The sequence below is a fragment of the Lathamus discolor genome, chromosome 6 (genome assembly GCF_037157495.1).
Source record: "Lathamus discolor isolate bLatDis1 chromosome 6, bLatDis1.hap1, whole genome shotgun sequence".
NCBI lineage: Eukaryota > Metazoa > Chordata > Aves > Psittaciformes > Psittacidae > Lathamus > Lathamus discolor.
Window position 1 is genome coordinate 87,658,908 of NC_088889.1, and position 20,765 is coordinate 87,679,672.

The 20,765-nt window shown below is 42.3% G+C and overlaps 1 protein-coding gene across 2 annotated transcripts in view; it reads right to left on the bottom strand.

Annotated features, from left to right (window-relative positions):
• The window catches only part of GNA12 (G protein subunit alpha 12), a 41,003-nt gene extending 20,603 nt beyond the window's left edge, over window positions 1-20,400 (bottom strand). The window contains exons 1-2 of one of the 2 annotated variants that reach the window (XM_065684550.1): window positions 19,635-20,400; window positions 5,807-6,022 (exon numbers count right to left, since the gene is read on the bottom strand). In XM_065684550.1, coding sequence (XP_065540622.1) covers window positions 5,807-6,022; window positions 19,635-19,955 — 537 coding nt within the window. In that variant the 5' untranslated portion in view covers window positions 19,956-20,400. The remainder of the gene's footprint in view (window positions 1-5,806; window positions 6,023-19,634) is intronic. The other variant, XM_065684551.1, reaches the window with a different exon arrangement.
• Window positions 20,401-20,765: the final 365 nt, after the last annotated feature.

Genomic DNA, 20,765 nt, shown 5'->3' on the forward strand with positions numbered 1-20,765 from the left:
TACTGCCATAAAACCTTGCTTAGATCTTTAACTGAAGAGATACATCTCTGTAACTTAACCTGCTATATGAGTCCCAAGCATGATATTATTTAAGCTGCATAGATGAAGTCTGCAAGTTACTGACCTTTTAAGTTAATATGATATCAAGGCTCAGCAACAGCAAATATAACTTTCTGGTTTGTAGCACTACTCCCAATCCATCAGTTTTCTGGGTCAGAGTGGTATGTCCCATCCAGATAAGAAAAAATCTACATAATTTAGAATCATAGAATAGTATAGGTTGGAAGGGACCTTCAAAGGTCATCTAGTCCACCCCCTCTCAATCCATTCTCTGCCCAGCCTGCATTTGTGCTTGGGATTACCCTGACCTAAGTGCAGTAGCCTGCACTTGGCATTGTCAAACTTCATGAGCTCAAGCACAGTTCACTCCTGCAGATTTCATTTAACACATCACTTCGAAAGTCACCGACTTCTATGTCAAGTTAGTACTCTGCTGTCCAGCATCTCAGCTCACTTGTCTGATAGAGGCAGTCAAATGATGCCATGTAACCTCCATATGCTATGGCAGCTAGTATACAGCTGAACTCCTGATCATCTTGCGTTATTGCCATACCTACTATTTCTGTACCAAAGTAAAGACATTGAAGCAACAGTTTATCCACTCTGAATCAAAAATTAGTGTGCTTCACCTCCAATACTGCCTAAACACGCAGCTGGCTCTCTATGAGGCCTTGAGGCCATCAGCTCCTCACATAAGGACAATGCAGTGACAAAGCTACACTAACACGAAGAGAAGGCTGTTCACTATGTAACACTTCCAGCATACTATCAGTTATGGCAGGTACAATTTAACCACTTCAGTTTATTTCAAATGTCTGCTTACAGGAAAAAAAGTTAATTCACAGGGGAGTGACTTGTGTCCTGTTACGAACATCCCCAAAACCCCCAAACCTCAAAACACTCAGAGAATGGTGAATCGATATAAAAGAAAGGCTCTTTAAAACATTTTCCAGAGTCTTCCCACATCCAAGGCTTTAGAGGCTCTTAGTATCTGAAGTATTAGTGGAAGTGTTCATACAATTCCCTGTGCACAAATCTAAAAATAGCTATGGATACAGTAGTAAGTTCTGCTCTGTATTTGCAAGCCCCTTACTTCCCTCTCTGGAACCTACTTCCCATTAGCACTGACATTTAATTTCTTGGGGTTTTTTTCAAAAGGAGTTATTAGAAATTATTTCAGCAGTGAGTGAACATCAACAATAATAGATCAATAATACATTTAAATTGATACTCTAGTGATGGATTATGAATATATTCTGCATATTAAGATTATCTGCATTAAAACAGATGCCTTTTGCAGCCTCCTTGGATAGCCATCCTCTCTTCTGTATCAAGAAGGGTGGTATCTGTAAGCACAAGTCAGAAGCCAGTGTGGCTGCAGGCAAATAACTCAGAAGAATTGCCTTAATTGCAAATAAACTTTGGAGTTCAGAGTAGATAGTCCCATCAATGCTGAAGAGATAAGAATATGATTTGTACCACAGGAAAAGTTCAGGAGCTCTTGAAATACATAGTTAGAGGCTAGAAAGACTTAGTGTCTTGAAGGGAAGTAGTAAGAACCATTCAAATAAGATACTGCTTTGACTACGAGTAGTTAGGATGGAGATGTAAAAACAAAACCAAAAACAATGTGCATGTTTACAAAAGCTGATAAAACAATGTTAGTTTTGCTTTAAGAATTGATGAAACCATATGATGGCCTCTGCAAATCTACTTGTTGTTAACTCAAGCTCTGTAACATTCTGGCACACAATATGATTCTGTTACGACTGTGACAAAAGTGTAATTTTCTTGCCTGACATGCCCTATTTGTCCCATCTTTAACCACAATGACATGAAGCATGCCAAGTTGTAAGAAGTCAAGACAGTAGCTAATCTCACTTCAGATTTTGTTTGTTCTGGACACATTAAAACCAAAGTAAATGGCTTCTCACATTCTCCCACTAGAGACTTGGGAGGAAGAACAAAAGGCAAAACAGAAACCACTTGACCAAAGCAATTCCTACCTTGGCCTCAATGTGTTTATGGCACAAAAGGAAACAACATTTACGGGTGTGAGAAAGCTTGCAGCTACATGCACCTGAACTCCCAAATATACCCAAATATTTGTTACAAGGATTAAAGTGAAGAAGCTTCCATCCTTTCAGCCAAATGATCACTGGACCAGGGTCCTTTCTCCAAGAAGCCATTCAAAATAGAATTTGTCTCCACCTGCTGGCAATGGAGAATTAATATCCAGTTGCCCAAAGTACCACGGGCAACCTCAACAGAACAAATGTTACAGGACATTTTGCAACACGTGATGAATGTATTCATTTCTAACATACAGACAGAAAATGGGGTAGGATAATGAGGGCAAGACAGAAGAGAGAAGAATCACACACTGATTACAAAGGAATTCCTATTCTAGTAGTTAAAAAATGAGGACGGAGACGTGACAATGTAACCAAATATACAATGAAGCTTTTGTCCCCAGACTACTTGGCTTGCATACAAGGAACAGAGGAACTTGGGTTGGTGGGGACAGGCTGGGGCAGGGGAAGAGCGAGAGGCTGATGTTTGTGAAAAGAAAGTGAAATTGGTTAGTCTGCTTTAAGAAAGACTGAAGAAAAGAAGCAAAAAAGCACCCTGCTATTGTAGAATCCACCCACTCACTTCTGAAACGCTCAAAGACCCAGACAGGCATTTACAAACAGCACTTCTAGGCACTGATTGTGAAGCAGAAAACGCTCAAATGCCCAGAGGCAGCTTCTGTAGACCCAGAGAAGCAGCTTTCCAATTATATAGGGGTTATGGTCAGAGCCATTTTCCTTCAACTATTTTGCTACTGATGAGTCAGTCATTAAGCTCAGTGTGACAGACCATAGGAAGACACCTGCACACTGATTTTCAGCTCTAGTTAACCAGCCAACATGTTCTACTTGGTATTTTTAAACAAAGTCACACAACTTCCTGGAGAAAAAATAGTTCAAAAGCAGACCAACATGCCCTATTGCTCAGAAGCTAACGTAATAACAATAGAAAAAGGAGCTGGTGTTCAGTTGACTGCACGACCAGGGTGAAGAAAATGCAAGTGCTGAGCAGGGTTATTATTTCAAGCATTGTTGAGAGGCATTCTGAAAGATGATGGTAAAGCAAAGCTTCAAATCTTAGTGATCATTTAAAAATTACTCTAAACATAATAAATTCAGTTCAAATAAAGTATATTCCATATAATAGCACATTTATACTCAGTCAGAAAGGGAGTGCTGATGCAGAGGTTTTCTTTAGCCTTAGTTAAAATCAGTTCAGAAAAGATTTATTTTCTCAGAGTGCACTATATCTGGCTTCTATTTATTTACATGAGTCTATATCCAGCAAGGGTTTAAACTAAATGAAGGTATGGGTTTATACATATTATATATAATTATAAATAAGGCATTTCCTTAAACCACCTGCTTTCTTTAAGAACTTAAGCAGTTAAACTTATTTTGTTAAAAGTGGCTGTACTGCTGCTAATCCCCGTGTACTCCAGGAATTAGACTTCTGCTGAACCTAGAAGCAAGGCATGGAAACTTCTTCAGGCCATGAAGGTGTTAGTAATTCTTTTAGCAATCAATCCAGAAGTCACATTTGTATCCTTGAGAATTATACATTTAAAATACTTCTCTGCAGTAAGTGCTTTTTATTTACAACTCAGGTACATTATAATCTGTCAGTGATGCAGCTTGTACAGTACAACAGCAGCACCCAAGATCTTCAAGTTTAATGCCATAGATGCATGCAGCAGGACTGAGTTACACAGTGGTTCAGTTATACATCATATCATTGCAACTACTGACAACCCCTCTGGTGCCTGCAGGCAATTCCAGTATTATTAAAAAGGTTATATGAATGCCATCCAAAAAGATGCATGAGAGAACTATACCATGGTGTTGAAGATGACAGCATATTAAATGATCAGTTGCATGCCTGTATGCTTTGGGTTTGTGGGCCTTTTTTATTTTTTGGAATTTCCTGTTTAATCCTCAAAGCCAGAGAATGCAGAGGTAGGCCTACTAGTCTTGGAATGCTATTTATTCAACAAACCGGACTTCTTTTTTTCCAGTTTGATGCAATTTTATTGCTAACATGTACAGGAATGAACCTCCCACATGATCCCCATCTGAATCTCCTCCTAAAAACAAAGCCCATGCTTGATCATAGCATCTCCCAGAAAAAAAAAAAAAAGTAATTCTTCACAGGCTGCTGGTGTAATTATTCCTTACTATACTGGATTCTCTTACTAGTTGTCTCATGTTAAATTCAAGTTCCCTGTGGCACAAACCATCTTTTTATCCCACATTTGAACAGCGCTTAGGACAGCAAAGTCTTACTTACTGTCTACAGATGCGAGGAATTACAGAACAATTAATCTGTCTTCTCTCCCCCCTGCACATCCTTCCCCCCATCCCCAGTGCTGTAACATGGAAATTGTTACATTTTTAGCCCGAGGAAACAAGGTTTAAACAATCATCCTGTGACAGCTTTACCTAGCCTTTATTTTTCAGCCATTTAGCAGTCTCGTTGATACTTCAGTGACTGATTTCAAAGGTACTGAGCAAGACAACTCAGGCATATACTAGTGGAGACAGAGAAGTACCTAAGGGCTGCAGCATAAATTTAACTACAGTATCAGACACTAGAGAACCCGCAGAGAGAAGCAGCATGAGGAAACAAACATTTCACTACTGAATTTCTCTAGCTTTCCTTTAGCAATACCAAGTTCCTTCTTATGAGTTTAAGGGAGACTATACAAAGCCATGCTTCTATCTTCTACCTAGCTCCTCTAATTAAACATTGATAACATATCCAGGCATGAAGAATTTCAACTGTAACTGTTTCTCTTTAATAAAAAAGGAAAAAAAAAAAAAAAAAAGAAAAAGCTGGATGCAGTTTGGGGATAAAACACCCAAAGCTGACTTCTACCTGCACATTAATATGTTAAAATCAAAGATTTACTAGAACAATTAGGATGTCACCACATGTAATTTTCCAAGTGACTAGTGGTACTAGGTTGCATGGATCGCTATCTTGTTTCACTGAAAAAAAGAGATGAAAAAACCCAAAAAGCATATCAATCTTGTACATAGGAAGAGAAAGAGCAGGTTATTAACAGCTGTCAGAAACATATTCCATACCAGAAATGCAGCTATTTTGGCACAAGAGCATGAAAACCTAATAATGAGAAAGCAAGGAAGATAGCACATTTTTATGCTCACTGTCATCTTTCAGGGCTTATCCAAGTTTCACTTGCAGACGTCAGGATGAAAAGAAACAGCCAAATAGCAGCAGCCGGAATGGGTGCTGCATTCACTTCAAAAAGATCTGCACGCAGGAATAGTTTGCCAGTATCAATATAGTGCAAGCTGGCAGGACTGGAAAGTTACAAATTAAGTGTGCCTTCATCAGTGACCTACTATGAACAGACCTACTGAGCTCCTAAAATATTTTTAGTTCAACCAATTCCTGCCTTTTTTGGTTCCTCTTGCTCTTCCAGTTTATCCAGTCATGCACTTTTCCACTCCCTCTTTACTGCCATGTAGTTTTTCAAGTTTGGCTCCAATTACCACTTGTTTCTGCTGCTGAAGTGCTCAGATTTACAGCACTACTACAAACGGCTCATCTGATGCCTAAATCTTGCACGTAGCAAGCAATCTTTCAACTGAAGAGAGATGTATATGGCAGGGAACTTTTTCCTTACCACCATGAAGATGGACATACTCACCAGCTGATACTCGCTCCGACGGCTGAAGGCTTCCTTGATTCCCGAATCCCTCCACAGTGCACCCAGTGCAGGTACATACAGCTGGAAGGTGGCAGGCTCTATGGGCATTCCAGCTTTGTTTTCAAAAGCCATCAAAAACATTCCATGCTTCTCATTCTCCGTGTACTGCCAAGGGATCCCCAGTTTGTCCCGTGCATCAACCAGAACCCTGCAGCCCTAAAGAATGATTCAGATAAGAAAGTCAGTGATAAAAAGATTAAAGTGTAAAAGAACAAGGACTCAGAGGTACTTGAAACTCTCTTTTATTTTTCTTGTGAGACTGAACTCAGATGAGAATCATAAATATTGTTTATTGCAACATCTCCAGCAGAAATAAGATAGAAAGAGCTTGTTTGTGTAAGCAACTTATCCACAATATATTTCTCCAGGTGGAAAAATACACTAGCAGCAACAGCTAGTTGCAGTAAGCAATACTGCCAACAGATAACAAAAAGTAAACATAGAATGTGTAAGAGAAGTACCTGGGAACTAATGTATGATCCTCACAGCTGTAGTTTTCAAAGTAACACCATGCCTGAAACAGAGTTCTTCCATCTTTCTCTTTGCATTTGGGTTTAGATACCAAAAATTACATGCTACTAGTCTCAAGCCTTAGGAGATCACAAGAGCCTAAAAAAATACATTGCTGAAAGAAAAACTGTATATTCTGGTGAAGCAAAGTATATTGATCATCCAAAATTGAGGGAACTTACTAACTTCCAGTGCTGTACACTTCCACTAACTAGTTAAATATTCAGGTGAAAAAGATAGCAATACCAAACTAGCAAGATCCAAAAAGCATGGTGCTGTAAAGCATGATTTTATAATCACAGCATGACTTGGGTTGGAAGGGACCTTAAAGCTCATCCAGTTCCAACCCCCTGCCATGGACAGGGACACCTTCCACTAGAACAGGTTGCTCCAAGCCCCTGTGTCCAACCCAGCCTTGAACACTGCCAGGGATGGGGCAGCCACAGCTTCTGTGGGCAACCTGTGCCAGTGCCTCACCACCCTCATAGTAAAGAATTTTTTCCTATTATCTCATCTAAACAACCCTTACCTGTCAGCTTAAAGCCATTCCCCCTTGTCCTGTCACTACAATACCCTGTAAAAAGCTGCACTCTGGATTTCTTGTAGGCCCCCTTTAGGCACTGGGAGACTGTTATAAGGTCTCACCAGGGCCTTATCTTCTCCAGGCTGAACATGCCCAACTTTCAGCCTGATTTTGATACTTGGATGCTGGACACCCCAGCTATCCAGCTTGACAGATTTCTTGGAAATTTACTGTAATGAGCATCTTCCATTTAAACACTTCCATGCAAATGGTCACCTCCATCAGGAAAGCTCAGTGGCAAGAGGACTGAAGACATAGCACAGATTTCAAGCTACTACGCTCAGAAAAGCAGGTGCAGTTTTCCATCAGCATCACCCTACTCTCTCAGCTTGCCACACCTTTGCTAAGAAGTCATGACAGGTAGGTTTTGATACTTTATTTCTGGGAAAATCTAGAAGGAAAGTGATCCTGTTCTCAAATTTAACTGAGGATTACCAAGACTGCTTAATTTCACATTTTGCAGTTTTTATGGAAACTTAATTTCATATTACTGGCAACAAGCCAAACACATGAGGTTAAGTAACTTAGAAACTTCAGTCTTGAATCTAACTACACCTCTACTAACGAGTTTCAGATGGTGAATAGTTATGTCTCAATAGTAAGCACCATTTCAGCAACAGATAAATCCTTTAATGATGGCTTAGCATCTCAAGTACCATCTAATTCACAAGTAAAATCTGTGGCTTGTATTAAAGTACTTGGTTTTTTTCTTTGTTTGTTTCACAATTTATGAAAATAAATGAAGAAAATTGAAGTTCTGTTTCCACATTAGACAACAGATTTTTTTTTTTTGCATACTTTAAGCTATCAAGAGTGCATGTGTTTTCTTAACACTTGAATGTTTCACCTCTTCAGTCCTTTAACAGCACCACGCAACAAGAAACAGTAATTTTCCCAATGGAAATTAAGATTTGAAAAGGAATTGAGAAGCAATTTAGTGTGAGTGGCACAGAATAGCAGCCCAAAGCGAAGCATCATGGTTGTCACTGTGCGACAGTGTTCCTGAAGCGCAGTATCCCAAAAATGTAAATATTCATGATTCTCTAGTGAAAGTAGAGAATATATATCCACAACACCACAAAAAGACTAAAATTGAACATATTTACAAACTGCTGCTTTAAATTCTAGACATAACTATTTAGTAACTGTCATACAGACTAAAAGCCAACTCTCACCCCTAGTCACAGTTTATCCCTTTATTAACAGAAGTCTCTAGATCTGCATTGTTTGAACTGTGTTAATATAACCATAAAGAAAATCACTTAAAATGTTCTGTTTCTGAACTGCAGATGCCTACACGAAGTCTCATAACATTAGACACTTATGCAAGCCTATCACTTACACAGAGCTCCATCCCAACTGCAATTCAAAGCCAGTGTCAGCTTCCCCCAACCCCCAGTTGAGAACTTTGAGGGTTTTCCAAAGCATCATGGTAATCAAGACTGGTGGGACATCACAATTTATAGGCATTTACTGCCAGGTCTGTTTCTGTGCAGCAAGAAGTGCTTATGAACAGAAATGGTTAACCAGCACTGTGCGTCGGCTGGGATCACCATCTCCCCACACTGCAGGCCCTGCGGAGCTCCCAGCCCACACAGGCCAGCTCTGACCTTTCACCTGCTTGGGCTCCAGCTCTCTGCAATCATCTCCCCCAGCCACTCAGCTCAGCTCCGGCTTTTCCATCTTACAGCTTTCAGACTGATTTAACCCTTACCCATCTCACAGCTACCGCAATCCCTTCAAGGAATGACGGCAAGATCACACAATTGCCATCCTCCATGCACTTTCCCGCACTGTTGCTCTGCCTTTTCCTGCTCCCGCTGGAGACACAGAGGATCTCAAGAGACTATTGTTAAGGAAAGTTTCATCATCTGTTTGGAGAAAACCACAGAGCAGAGTTTCAATCATGCATAGAGACTGCTCCAGTCCCAGAATAGTCACTTATCTGCTGGCTGCTGCTCCTTGGAAATGCAGGTTTGAATCTCACTGGGCAAGAGAGAGAACTAAACTTAGACTTAAGAGACCCTATGTGAGAGCATTAACTACTGTAAGGTGACCCATGGGGAGCATGTAGCATCAGCACCTTCCTCTGACTGCGTTAGAGAGAATGGTTGCCACCAAATCAGAGCCCGATGTGGGACAGAGTGGCAGATTCAGATGTAGCTACATCAGCTTAACACTGACAAAACAGATACAGACACACACAGAAGACCAATTTCAAATATCAAATGAAGAACATAAAGAATATTAAATGGATGAGTAGGAATGCTGTCCTATGCACACCCACAGGAACAGCACCTCTCAAAATCAGAATCTGCAGAACACACCAGCTCTGATGCACCTACAATGCAGGAGTAAAAGCTTTACAGAGCAAGTAAAATAGCCAACTCTCAGCAGTTAAAAGTATTTGTGACTCGGCAAGATCCCCAGTGAAGTGAATCTGAACTTAACATTCCTCCATCTCCACAAAACAGTTCCATAAATGCTACAAGCAGATGTCAGAAAGATGAGGAGAAAAAGAAATTGCCAAATTTAGACCCCACATACTGCTATTCTCGCACTTCAGAGTTACTGGCAACACTTTTTTGCAGCCACAGAAGCATCTGATAATCCTTGCCCAATCAATCTGCAGAACAAGTTACCATAGGAAAGGCTTTCTCTTTCTGGAAAGAATTCAAAACACTTTCCGTAGGTCTTTCCTCAAAAAAGCCCATCATGGGAGATAGCCAGAGAGTCACTTTTATCTGTAGTTAAAAGTGCTTAAAGTTTATATTGATGCCCAGAGGTAAATATTTCATTTAGAAGAATCAACTTAAACTAAAATTACCAGAATTTCCATTTATTATAGAATGAACAGAATAGTTTAATATACTTAACAATAAGGTATACTTATAAAAACTTGATCTGGACTCAGACACCATTGGTACAAGTAAGACAAAACGACCAAACAAGTCTTATTAGATGTACAACACTCCCTCCGAAGCTTGAATAGCAAATGTAACACCAGACTATTTTAACTGCAGTGCTCATTTCACAGTAAACCTTCCCAGCACTGCTATATAACAGTTTTTCTGCATTATGTATTTACTGTAGAAAATGTCAATTCACTCTTTCATTCAGAAGATGGAACACTGTCAACTGCCATTCTGTTTTCAAATTTGGAACATGGAAAAAAATGTGGCAACCACTATTGATATGAAATAAACTTCTGAACAGCTCAGCTGATCAAAAGCTTTTGTGCTGCAATCAAAGCAGGACCTAGAATAAGCACAGATGGAAAGAATTAAAATTCACAGATAAGGCTAGTGGCAGGCAAAACAGTAACATACTGGAAGCACCAGTTAGGGAGGAAGTTCTCCGTTCCATTTGTTTCTGAACGATTTTTAACATATTCAAGTCACTGTATATGTCCCTGGCATGCACAAAGCCTGAATGGAGAGAACGTAGAACAAGAGAAAGTGTAACAAAAGTGTGACATGGTCTAATGCATGAAGTATCATATCTTACATAGAAGAAAACACTAAACATAGCTAGAAATTCATTTTTGAAAGAAGAAAGAGGAAAAAAATAACTAAGGCATGATATACCAGAAACCTACAGAAATTACAGACCACTTGCAGAAAGGGAGCAGACAAAGACTATTCTGTCCTGGCCCCTTGCTACACAAATAGAGGAGGTATACTTCTAAGAGTGGTGCAGCAACACAGATCTCAAACAGGAGAGTTAAACTGAGAGGGGTTTCGCCTGTACACCTCCCAGAGAGACTAACTCATTTACATAGGATGTTGGCCAAAAGTATAAATGGACTTAAAAAGAAATCAAGACAAATTGATGGAAGAAAGGTCCAAAGAGAACTATTCAATTACATTCCAGATGCAGCTCCTGGCTCAAGAAGTTTCCGAAACCAAAGGCTGCCAGGAACTGGGAGAGTATACCAAAGTATCACATGGCCTTGTTCTTGTACCCCGGTTCGGTTGTGGGTTGTTTTTTTCCATGTCAGAGACAAAGCACTAGATCCATGGCCTGACAGAGCACAGCTGTTAGGCACCGAGCAGAATGTTTGCTACTCACCAGCAGTATGAAGGGTTTACGAGCATTTGCACAAATGCTCATTGCTGGGACTGGCTCAAAGATACTTTTTTCCTTTACTTTGGAAAGTGTTCTAGCTTTGGAAAAAAAAGAAATCCAGGTTGTCTTGTATTTTTAAATAATAATTAAACGATTTGGGGGGGATTTTTGAAAGGTTATCACCAGTAGTGTGACTTGAAGCCAGCGATGCTTGCCAATACATGAAAAGAAGTGTTGCAGTATTTAAAGAGCAGCTTGATCTAAGAATATCTTACATCAGTTGTTATACTACTACATAAAACACTACATTCACATTTTAAATTATTCACATACTCCAGTAGTTGAAGGATTCGTTATCTTTAAAATCTCACACCTTTCACCAGATGGCCCAACTCAGTGGCCCGAGTGAATGCACCACAGTTAAGCATGAAACACGCAAAGGGAACAATAGGTTTGGGGTGCATTTGCGAGTGAGCAAGGGTAGGTTCTTCCAAGTGCAAGCTGACAGTCAGGTGATCAAAAGATTTGATTATTCTAGTCAAGTGTCCAGAGAGAACTTGCAAAGCTACTTAGAATTTGTATACAAGTAGTATCCTACAGTGTATTCTGTCAAAATAATTGAAGAAACTACTAGTTATGAAGTCACAGAGTAACTGCTACACACGAAATACTGCAGTAGCTACATTTTAAGCTTTTACTGTTAAGTACACTGCTCAACCTCATACCAAAGCCCTCCGTCTCCAGCACCTATGTATCAGTTAGAGGAACTGTTGTTGTGAGAGAAGCGCTGATCACTGCTCAATACTTGATCAGGGGACTTCAAGTCATGGCTAATAGGCAATATTGTCTTCCTCCATGGCTGCAAATCCACATCGTAGATAACAGGGAGAATCAAACATGCTTCCCACTGTGGTTTTCCTCATCATTTTTGGCAAAGAACTGGCAAAGTCTAAGGATCACAATTCAGAGAGACAAATACAGATCTGAGCTAATGCCAAAAGGAGTCCCACCTCAGCAAGATATTTCTAACAGACCCTTTGAGCCAGTGCAACAGGACAGAGCAAATGCAGCTGTATGAACACAGGTCCAGCTGGACTGGCAAGTCTGACTGTACCAAAAACCTGCAACAGCTCCATGATCACTAGTGCCAATACAAGAAAGAAAAAGCTGAATCACACAGCCATAGATGGGACTAGACTTCTCAGCAGCACTACTTACTGGCAAGTTAAGAAAGATGATAAAATGTAACCTACGTGTATTTTTAGAAAACATCTCTTAACCTTCTAAAAAACAGATTTTTAAATTTAAGTTTTAAAAATAAAGTTGTTAGTGTTTGCAAGTATAGTCCTATGCACTTCTTTAAAAATTGCTGCTTGGAACAGTTGGAAGGTGACCTACTACTAACCAAGTGAGAGTGAGACAATCAGATTTTTACAGCACGCTATTGTAAAAGAATTAATGGTGGGTTTATTTGATCTATGTCCTTGCAAAGTTATAGCCAAGCAGCATGCAAGACACCAATGTCATTAAGGATGAGGTTTCATGTTACAGAGTAGTGAGTCTAACAGCTTAGGTACCATCAAAAGGGGCATCTTTCCTGGTAGTGTAGTTCCACCCTCTGCTGTTTCATAGGTTGTCATTCATCTGAGCCCACAAGCCAGTCCAGTGAGCAAACACCACCATAAACCTAGACATTTCTATAAAAAGTGGTTTCCACTGCCTATATTAGTTTGCTGTGAGGTGAGACAGACACAAGGGTTAGGGGTGAGAGCAGCACCAGTTAGCCCAGTCAGACAACAAAAAGGCTCACCAGTTATGCGTGTATTTTCACCATTCACATATTCCAGTACCACCCAGGTGAGAGCAGAGTAAACAGTAAAGATGACCTACCTTCAAGCCCAACATACAAATAAAAAGTGGGAACAAAGGGGAAGTGTCATTTACTTAGTCCACAGGAACACAAACATTAAGAAACGTTTGGATTAGCCACTGAATCTCTGAATTAGGAGCAGCAGTGATGTCTGCTTGTCTGGAAACTCTGAAAAGACTCCTTGTCTTTGAATCCAGCAAAAAGACGATGAATGCAGCAGAAGAAAAATACTCTCACTGCAAGCTTTACTTGCAACTCGACCCAAAGTAGAGAGATGATGACCTCAGAAGTGACAACTGACGCAGGTCCCCGAAATAAAATTCTTAGAATCATAGAATCAACTAGGTTAGAAAAGACCTTTAAGATCATCAAGTCCAACCATTACCCCAGCACTGCCAAGACCATCACTAAACCGTGTCACTGAGGCCTTATCTACACAGCTTTTGAACACTTGCAGGGACAGTGACTCCACCACTGCTCTAGGCAGCCTGTTCCAACACCTGAGCACCCTTCCAGTGAACAAATTGTTCCTAATATCCGATCTAAACCTCCCCTGGTGCAGCTTGACGCTGTTACCTCTTGTCCTATTACTTATTACTTCAGTGAAGAGACTGATCCCCACCCCACTGCAATCTCCTTTCAGGCAGTTGTAGAGACTGATAAGGTGCCTCTTGAGCCTTCTCTTCTTCAAGTTAATGCTTCCAGAATTACATTATGAGGCTTCTTTTCCCGACACCATCACACTAATATCTAGTTCATAATTAGTTCATGCTTTCAAGAGACCAGAAGGAGCATCTGCAGTTCCAAAAGTATCACTATAAGGTTTTCAAGACCCTGTCATGTGCCCTCATAAATACGCTGTAAATATACAGTATATTTATGCCCAGCAGACGTGCTGCAACAGAAGGGAAGGGTAGAGAGGGAACGGCCTTCCAATGCTAGAACAAGCACAGTTCTTGACCCTCACAAGGGTGAAACCCCCCTCATGCAAGTGAAGGAAAGTAATTTGGAAACTCCACCGTCTAATTCCTTTTAGTTTTTTCTCTTGTTGCAATCTGCATTGAAACAACTTTTTCAAACAGCGTGCACTAGTTTGCCCGTGCTCCAAAGTTTTCTTGTAAACATGCTAGTAGCACAATTTGCTGTTTTTTTGCCAATACTGTTTCCAAGTTAATTATAAAGATAGATGTATACTCAACCAATTGAATATAATGTAAGCTCCCAAATTTAGTCACTCAAGTGACTAAACTTTTGTCTGGAAAACATCAAAGTATGTGTCTACAGTCTCCAGGGACTACCCCATGTTCTGCAATCCTAATGACTACATCACAAGAGCATTGTAAGCTCTATTTTGGAACAACAATGAATATTTATCACTTACTACAGACCATTACTCCTCTCCCACTATCCGCCATGATGAAGACAGATTGCTCTCTCCTAGCCCAAGCAACAGACACCCCAAGGCAAAGAGCCCACCAGAGCTGACGGAATTTGTATTTAAGACACAGAAAATACACCAACTGGAAGTCTGTAAGAGTTTCACTGATTAAATGAACCTGAACAGGAAAACCAACAAGACTTCAGAGGTTTTTTCCCTTTTTTCTATATAATTTTATATTGTTTTCCTATTACAATAACCACAACACTGTATAAGCATAAACAGATAATTTGGATAATCAGATTTAAATACAGGTTCTGTCACAAAACTTTAGCACTTGTATGTTAAATTTAATAGAAAAGCTCCTAATTAACCAGTTTTTACCAGGTACTCTGTCATTCCTTTCAGAAGAAGGTGCCCCAGCAGAAATGAGATTGACACTGTCCTGTGACCAACTACTCAATTAGAGCTAGACCTCAGCTCTGAAGCAACAGATAGAGTGTCACTATCATCCCCTCCTAACAGGCTCATCTGCATGCAAACCCAAGGGAATGTGGAGTCAAGTAAATTTAAGGAGCAACTAGAGTTTACATAATGGGAAGATGTATTCTTCTCCCCCTTCACCTTTGCGCTGTTAGAAGAAATATGCTTGCATTATAAATGACTAGGTAATTCGGTCACTTAAAGTGTAGCTCCCAACTAAACTGAGGAATATTCTTCCCCACTTCTCAGAGTTCCTATCTGTACCTGACTGAAGCCTTCAAGTTGCAGGTTTTCTTGTTTTCGTTTTCAGCGACACAAAGTACACCTACCTTATAGTCAGAGACCACGAGGACAACATAAACCTATTAAGGTATACAGAGTACCTGCAGCAACGAAACAGCAGCAGTCTGGGCTTAGTATTGGCTGCAGAAGTCCAAAGCTCATCTTAAAATGGGCTTCAGCACAGGCTACTAATTTTGTCCACTCTACTGTCACTCAGATTCAAGCCAACAAGAAGAACTCTCGTGTATACCCATGTGTACTACAACTGTTCTCAAAACTCCCAAGTATAAATCTTAAGGGAATCTTCATGTTCAAAATCTTTGGTTTTCACCCCAAACCTCAGAGCCCTCAAGTGAAGTTACATGACATTTCCTCAGAAGTACTTCCCTCCAAAACTCTAAGCTTTTCAATTCCTCAGTCAATCACCACAGACAACAAGAACACACTCACAGATGTACTGAAACCTTCAGGTGGCTTTCTCATTTTCAACACTGGAACTAGCATTACCAGAAACCTCAACAGATTATACTTCAGGCTTTTAAAAGTTGATTTTTTTCTTCTTTCCAGATTGAAATCTCCCAAACAAGATGGTGCAAGAACCACTCTTGTGCTTGTAGATTATTTCCTTATGCAGCTGAACTAGGTTTTTTCAAGCAGCATGACATTCTCGTACTTGAAACAAAATAACATTTAGACAAGGAACATCAGAGCCATGATTCATCAAGTATCTAAGACCTTCAACTATTATCAAAGGAAGTAGCAAGGCCAACCTATCTGTTTTGGAAGGTATCAAAAGATTTCTTCAGCTGCAGTTGGAAGGCATCAAAATGCTCATGTAACACCATCAGACATCTCACAGATTTGAAACTAAAGGTACAGAAAGTTTTCCAAGCTTCCCTGAAAACCCAAGAGTCACCTTAAATTTCATGCTGCAGCAGCTAGCCCTGTCCTATCCACTTTCCTTTTCCAGGTGGGTGTGCTAAAGTTACGAAGCCTGTGTACTCATACCAGAACATTAACACTACTGCTTTTCACTCCAGTCATCAGAAAGTTTCAGAAAGTGACTTTGAAACTTAGCCCCGATTAACAAGCAAAACCCTAGTTAACCGATGACTATTTACCTTAAACCAAAGCAAAACTAATGTATTTGAAGACCATCCCACAAATACCAGAAAAAACTAGCAAGGCCCTGAACCATCACCTGTACTAAATGGAAAAGTAAATTCTGTATCACGGATTTATTTCGTTTCAGCATTTTGTTTCTAACTAGGGTTTCCCCAAAGTGGGAGATGAGAAACAGCAAGAACAGGGTGAGGAGAGAACTCAGCACTGGGAAGATACCAGAAAAGCAAGAAGCTGAAAACTCTGAATGAAATGGAAGCTGACACTAATGTCAATTAATACTTGAGCAATGTTATTTTAAAAGGTTTGATTGTTCTCTGAATCAGTTTCCTCTTTCTCTATAAACTGTAGAGACTGCCTAAATAGTACTGAAATAAGCACTTCAGAAATATCAAACACTATTGAGAGAGTAGGAAACCTCCTCCTTCAGTGAGAAGTTCAGTCATGGCTGGAAAATGAAAATTGACCATTTAATCCCAGAGATTTACACTGCATTTCTAACTCAGATCTCAGTGTTGCAGAAGCTTAACAGAACCATTGTTTGACCATGCTGAGAACTGTGTGGAAAAAGGGGCTAAGGCTGCTGCAGCTGTACTTAACATCAAACAGATTCATATGCTATTTGATAGGATCATTTTCACACAGTCCACATATCATATTGTAAGAATTCATGTTATATATTTTCTGGTAAATCAGATACATGGTGATCTCCGCTCCATTTAGTCCTAATGAGTGATTATTCTAGTCTGAACTACCTGAAAAAGGGAAAAGAATAAGTAATCTAAACACTATTATAGAAAGAATAGCAATCAGATTCACTTGACAATTTACATCAAAGAAGCAAAACAAGTTTACTTGTAACATATTATGGTTATCCACAGAAAAAAGTTGAACACAAGAAAGTATTACTCAATTACCCTAAAATAAATGCATTGACAACATCACTATGCTTTGAAAGCCCTGTAATTCTGTCTCGGTATTTGGTTTTTCCCTGATGATTATGGCAGAATATCCAGGTATTATGAGGTTTCTTTCAGATGAGCACAAAGCAAACAGAACTTCTAATGCCTTCTCCCCACCCTCCAGTCTCAGACCTCCTTCCCACCAAGAAACTCATTTACTTCCCTTTGTTTGAACTCCCTTATACCAGCTCTTTCCGTAGCGACCACCCCCAAGCCATTCCCCAAAACCTATAGGTGAAGAGTAAATTGTATTCTTATATTCAAGAGCCACTTCTGTCATCTGGAGAAACAGAGAAGGCACAGTCTAAGAGATGCTGCCCGAGCTAAAAGGGTAGCCTAACTTAACGCTCCCAAATCGCAGCCTGCAAGGCCAAAAGCACAACCTGTTGGAGCATATTAACTCATATAAAAACACACATTCTAGTTTGATGATTAGGAGGCTTAAAAAGATGTTCAGCTGACAACAGTCCAAGAAGTGTTGTTAACTACCAGTCTTGAAATCAGATTAGCATGCTACCTTGAGGACCTGGATTCTACCCTAAGGTCTGCAACTGCCCAAAGCCATCCAGCAGACAAGTGTTTCAAGTGCATAACTAAGCCTGCCCTACTACAAGACGGAGACAATTACTTTTCTTTCAAAGCACACCAAGCTCTACTGCTGAAAGCTCTAGACTTTCTGCATACATAAAATATTAAATTCTACCATAACTAGTATTGCTTAGACAACTCAAAGAGAAAGAAGTCCCAGATTTTTCCTGTTTTCACAAAGTGCTTCCTTAAAAGCCTCTGCTACTACTTTAAATCAGCAGCAGTAACAAATAAATCACTGGCAGTACTAAAATACACATTAAGATCTCTAAAATCCAACTCTTTACTTCTCGGTGTATAGATGAGCAAGCCTCCTAACACTCTCCTTGCTCACATAACTACAAAGAAAGAGAAGCTGCCGAGCTTCAACTTTCTTGCAGTTAATGGGCTTCTGTAATCCTGAAAATGGATGAAAAAGAATGAAAGGAAAATTAGCCAACAATTTTCCTGCTCGCTGACAGAAGCAAAAGCCCTCCATAGAATAGCAACATGCTTAAAAACAAGCGTCACTGGATGCATGCACTTATTAAGTACATATAAAGCTTCTATTTAGACACAAATCTGAAAGTTTAGAAGTAACTCTTGTGATTCTTCACTTGCACGATTGCCTTTCCTTTAACTTTCTCCAAAATCTCAGTCTTACAAATCCATGCCCACCTAAGAATAAAGACAGTCCTACAGAAAAATACAGGCAGAAAAGGAGCAGTTCTTTTAGAGAAGAAATATGAAGAGAGATATATTCTTCAGTGAGATGTTCATGCACCCTTATGTATTTTCTGAAACATGATCACTTCTATCTGCACAGGGCATCAAACCTTGTTTCCCAGAAATAAACACTAATTGGCAAGGCTCATTTTCTTAGCTGTCTGTAGACTTAAGGCTTTACCTGTAGCCTTCATATTCTCCAGTCACTACACAAATACATTACAGCACTATAAAGCCTGCACACACACTGAACAAAAATTTCCTTGCTAAGGTACCAAAACAAAGTTATTTTCATTTCAGCACAATACTTGGGAACATCCCACACTGCCCAAACTCCCAAGGGCTTATGCTTCTCCATTTCATAGAATGGTTACAGGTGGAAAAGACATAAAAGCTCACCCAGTTCCAACCTCCTACCATGGGTAGGTCCACTTTCCACTAGACCAGGTTGCTCCAAGCCCCGTCCAACCTGGGCTCAAAGACTGCCAGGGATGGGGCAGCCACAGCTTCTATGGGCACCCTGTGCCAGTGCCTCAGCACCCTTACAGGGAAGCAGTTCTTCCTAGTATCTAATATAAATCCACCCTCTTTCAGGTTAAAGCCATTTCTAAAGATGTACTGAGTAACAACCACTCACAGCTTCAACACCTCCATAACGACCTGCTTCTTGTCTCATCTCGAGGTACACAGACTCAAGGCACTTAGCAGAGACGAGAATTCCTCATCCTTTCTTCAAATTTTGAAGTTTCTTCAATTCTGACTTCGAGGATGCTCTCATAATGTTTTTTCCAGAGAGCAGGCCACACCTATATCCTCTTTCCTCTACGTTTCCACAAAGCTTTTCTCAATCCCCTTTGCAGGGAAGCTTCCTTTGAGCTTTCGCACAACGAGGCCTTCTGACGGATAAACCCCTCAGTCTCGCCCCCCGCAGCCCGCCAGGCCATCGCACAAAAGGTACACGCCTTCAAAACACCTGCACCGCAGAAACCCCCTGCCCGGAGAGCGGGTGCACCCGAGAGAGGCGGCAGAGTAGCCAGGGGGAGCGGCCGCCGTCGCCCCGGCCGAGCTCTCATCCTTTTCCGACATTGATTCTGGGCACAGCCCAAACCCCCAAAAGCTGCGGGATGTATCGGCGCCAGCCTCCGTCCCCGACAGCCCCGACCGAAGCCGGCTGGAGCCACGGCTCCCCCCGACCCGGGCCCCCTCCCGCCCCTCACCTTGAGGATGTTCTCGTAGATGGTGGCCCGGAACTCCAGCAGAGCCTTCTGGTCGAACTCGCGGCCGTGGATGATCCGCATCTGCTTGAGGAAGGTGGACTTGCCGCTCTCGCCGGCGCCCAGCAGCAGAATCTTGACGAGGCGGCGCACGGCCCGCCTCTCCCGGGCCAGCATCGCGTCGATCTCCCTGCTCCGCCGCCGCGCCTCCCGCTCTGCATCGCGGCTCCGCTCCTTGCCCTCCCGCCGCGGCTGCTCTCCGGTTCGGCCCGTGGCCTCGGCCGGCAGCAGGCAGCGGCTCAGGGTGCGCACCACGCCGGACATGGCGGCTGCGGGACGGCAGGAGGGCTCACAACGCCGCGGAGACCCCAGCCAGCTCCGCCAGCATCGGGCGGAGGCCACCGAGACGCTGGGACCCGGGAGGCGGAGCAGCCGCCGCAGCCGGGGGCTAAGGGCCGGGACCGCCCATTCCCCTTCTCCCAGCTCGGCTGGCGACGCTGCGCAGGGAGTGCAGGCAGGCGCGGCCCGGGGAGGCCGGCCGGTCGGGGGGAGGGGTGGCGGCGGCGGGGCGCGGCCCGCAGGCCCTGCCCGGGGAGGGGGCACCGCCGGTCTGCTCGAGGGGTCGGTGAGCGGCGGAAAGACCCCTCCGAGCCCCTCGGCCCGGGTTCAGCCAGCGGCCGCCTCCGCTGAGGCGGAGCGGGGGGACTCGAAGCCCCCAGCCCCCTCAGTCACCGAGCGCCGCCGCCGCCTACGGAGGGAGGTGCCTGCTCGGCTGTCCCGCCCCGCTAACGCTGCATCTCATTGGATCATAGTAGTGTCAATCAACGGCTCCCTCTTCCGATTGGAGAAGCCGCCATGTGGGGCGGGAGCAAGCGAGCAGCAGGCTCAAGGCAAGGCAGAGCGAGCAGCGCCGGGAGGGCCGGCGTAGGGGTGGGCACGGGGGCGGAGCTTCCTCGCGGGAGGTGGAGCAAGAACCAATCAGAGGTGGGAGGGCGGGTCCGGACCGAGGCTGTCTGGCAGGGGGCGGGGCCCCGTTGTGGGGTAAGGCGGGCCAGCCGTGCGCGCCGTGACGTCACGTCGCGTCCCGGGCCGTTGGCGTGAGGCGGGTTCTGAGGTGAGGGGGCTTGTCCCGTA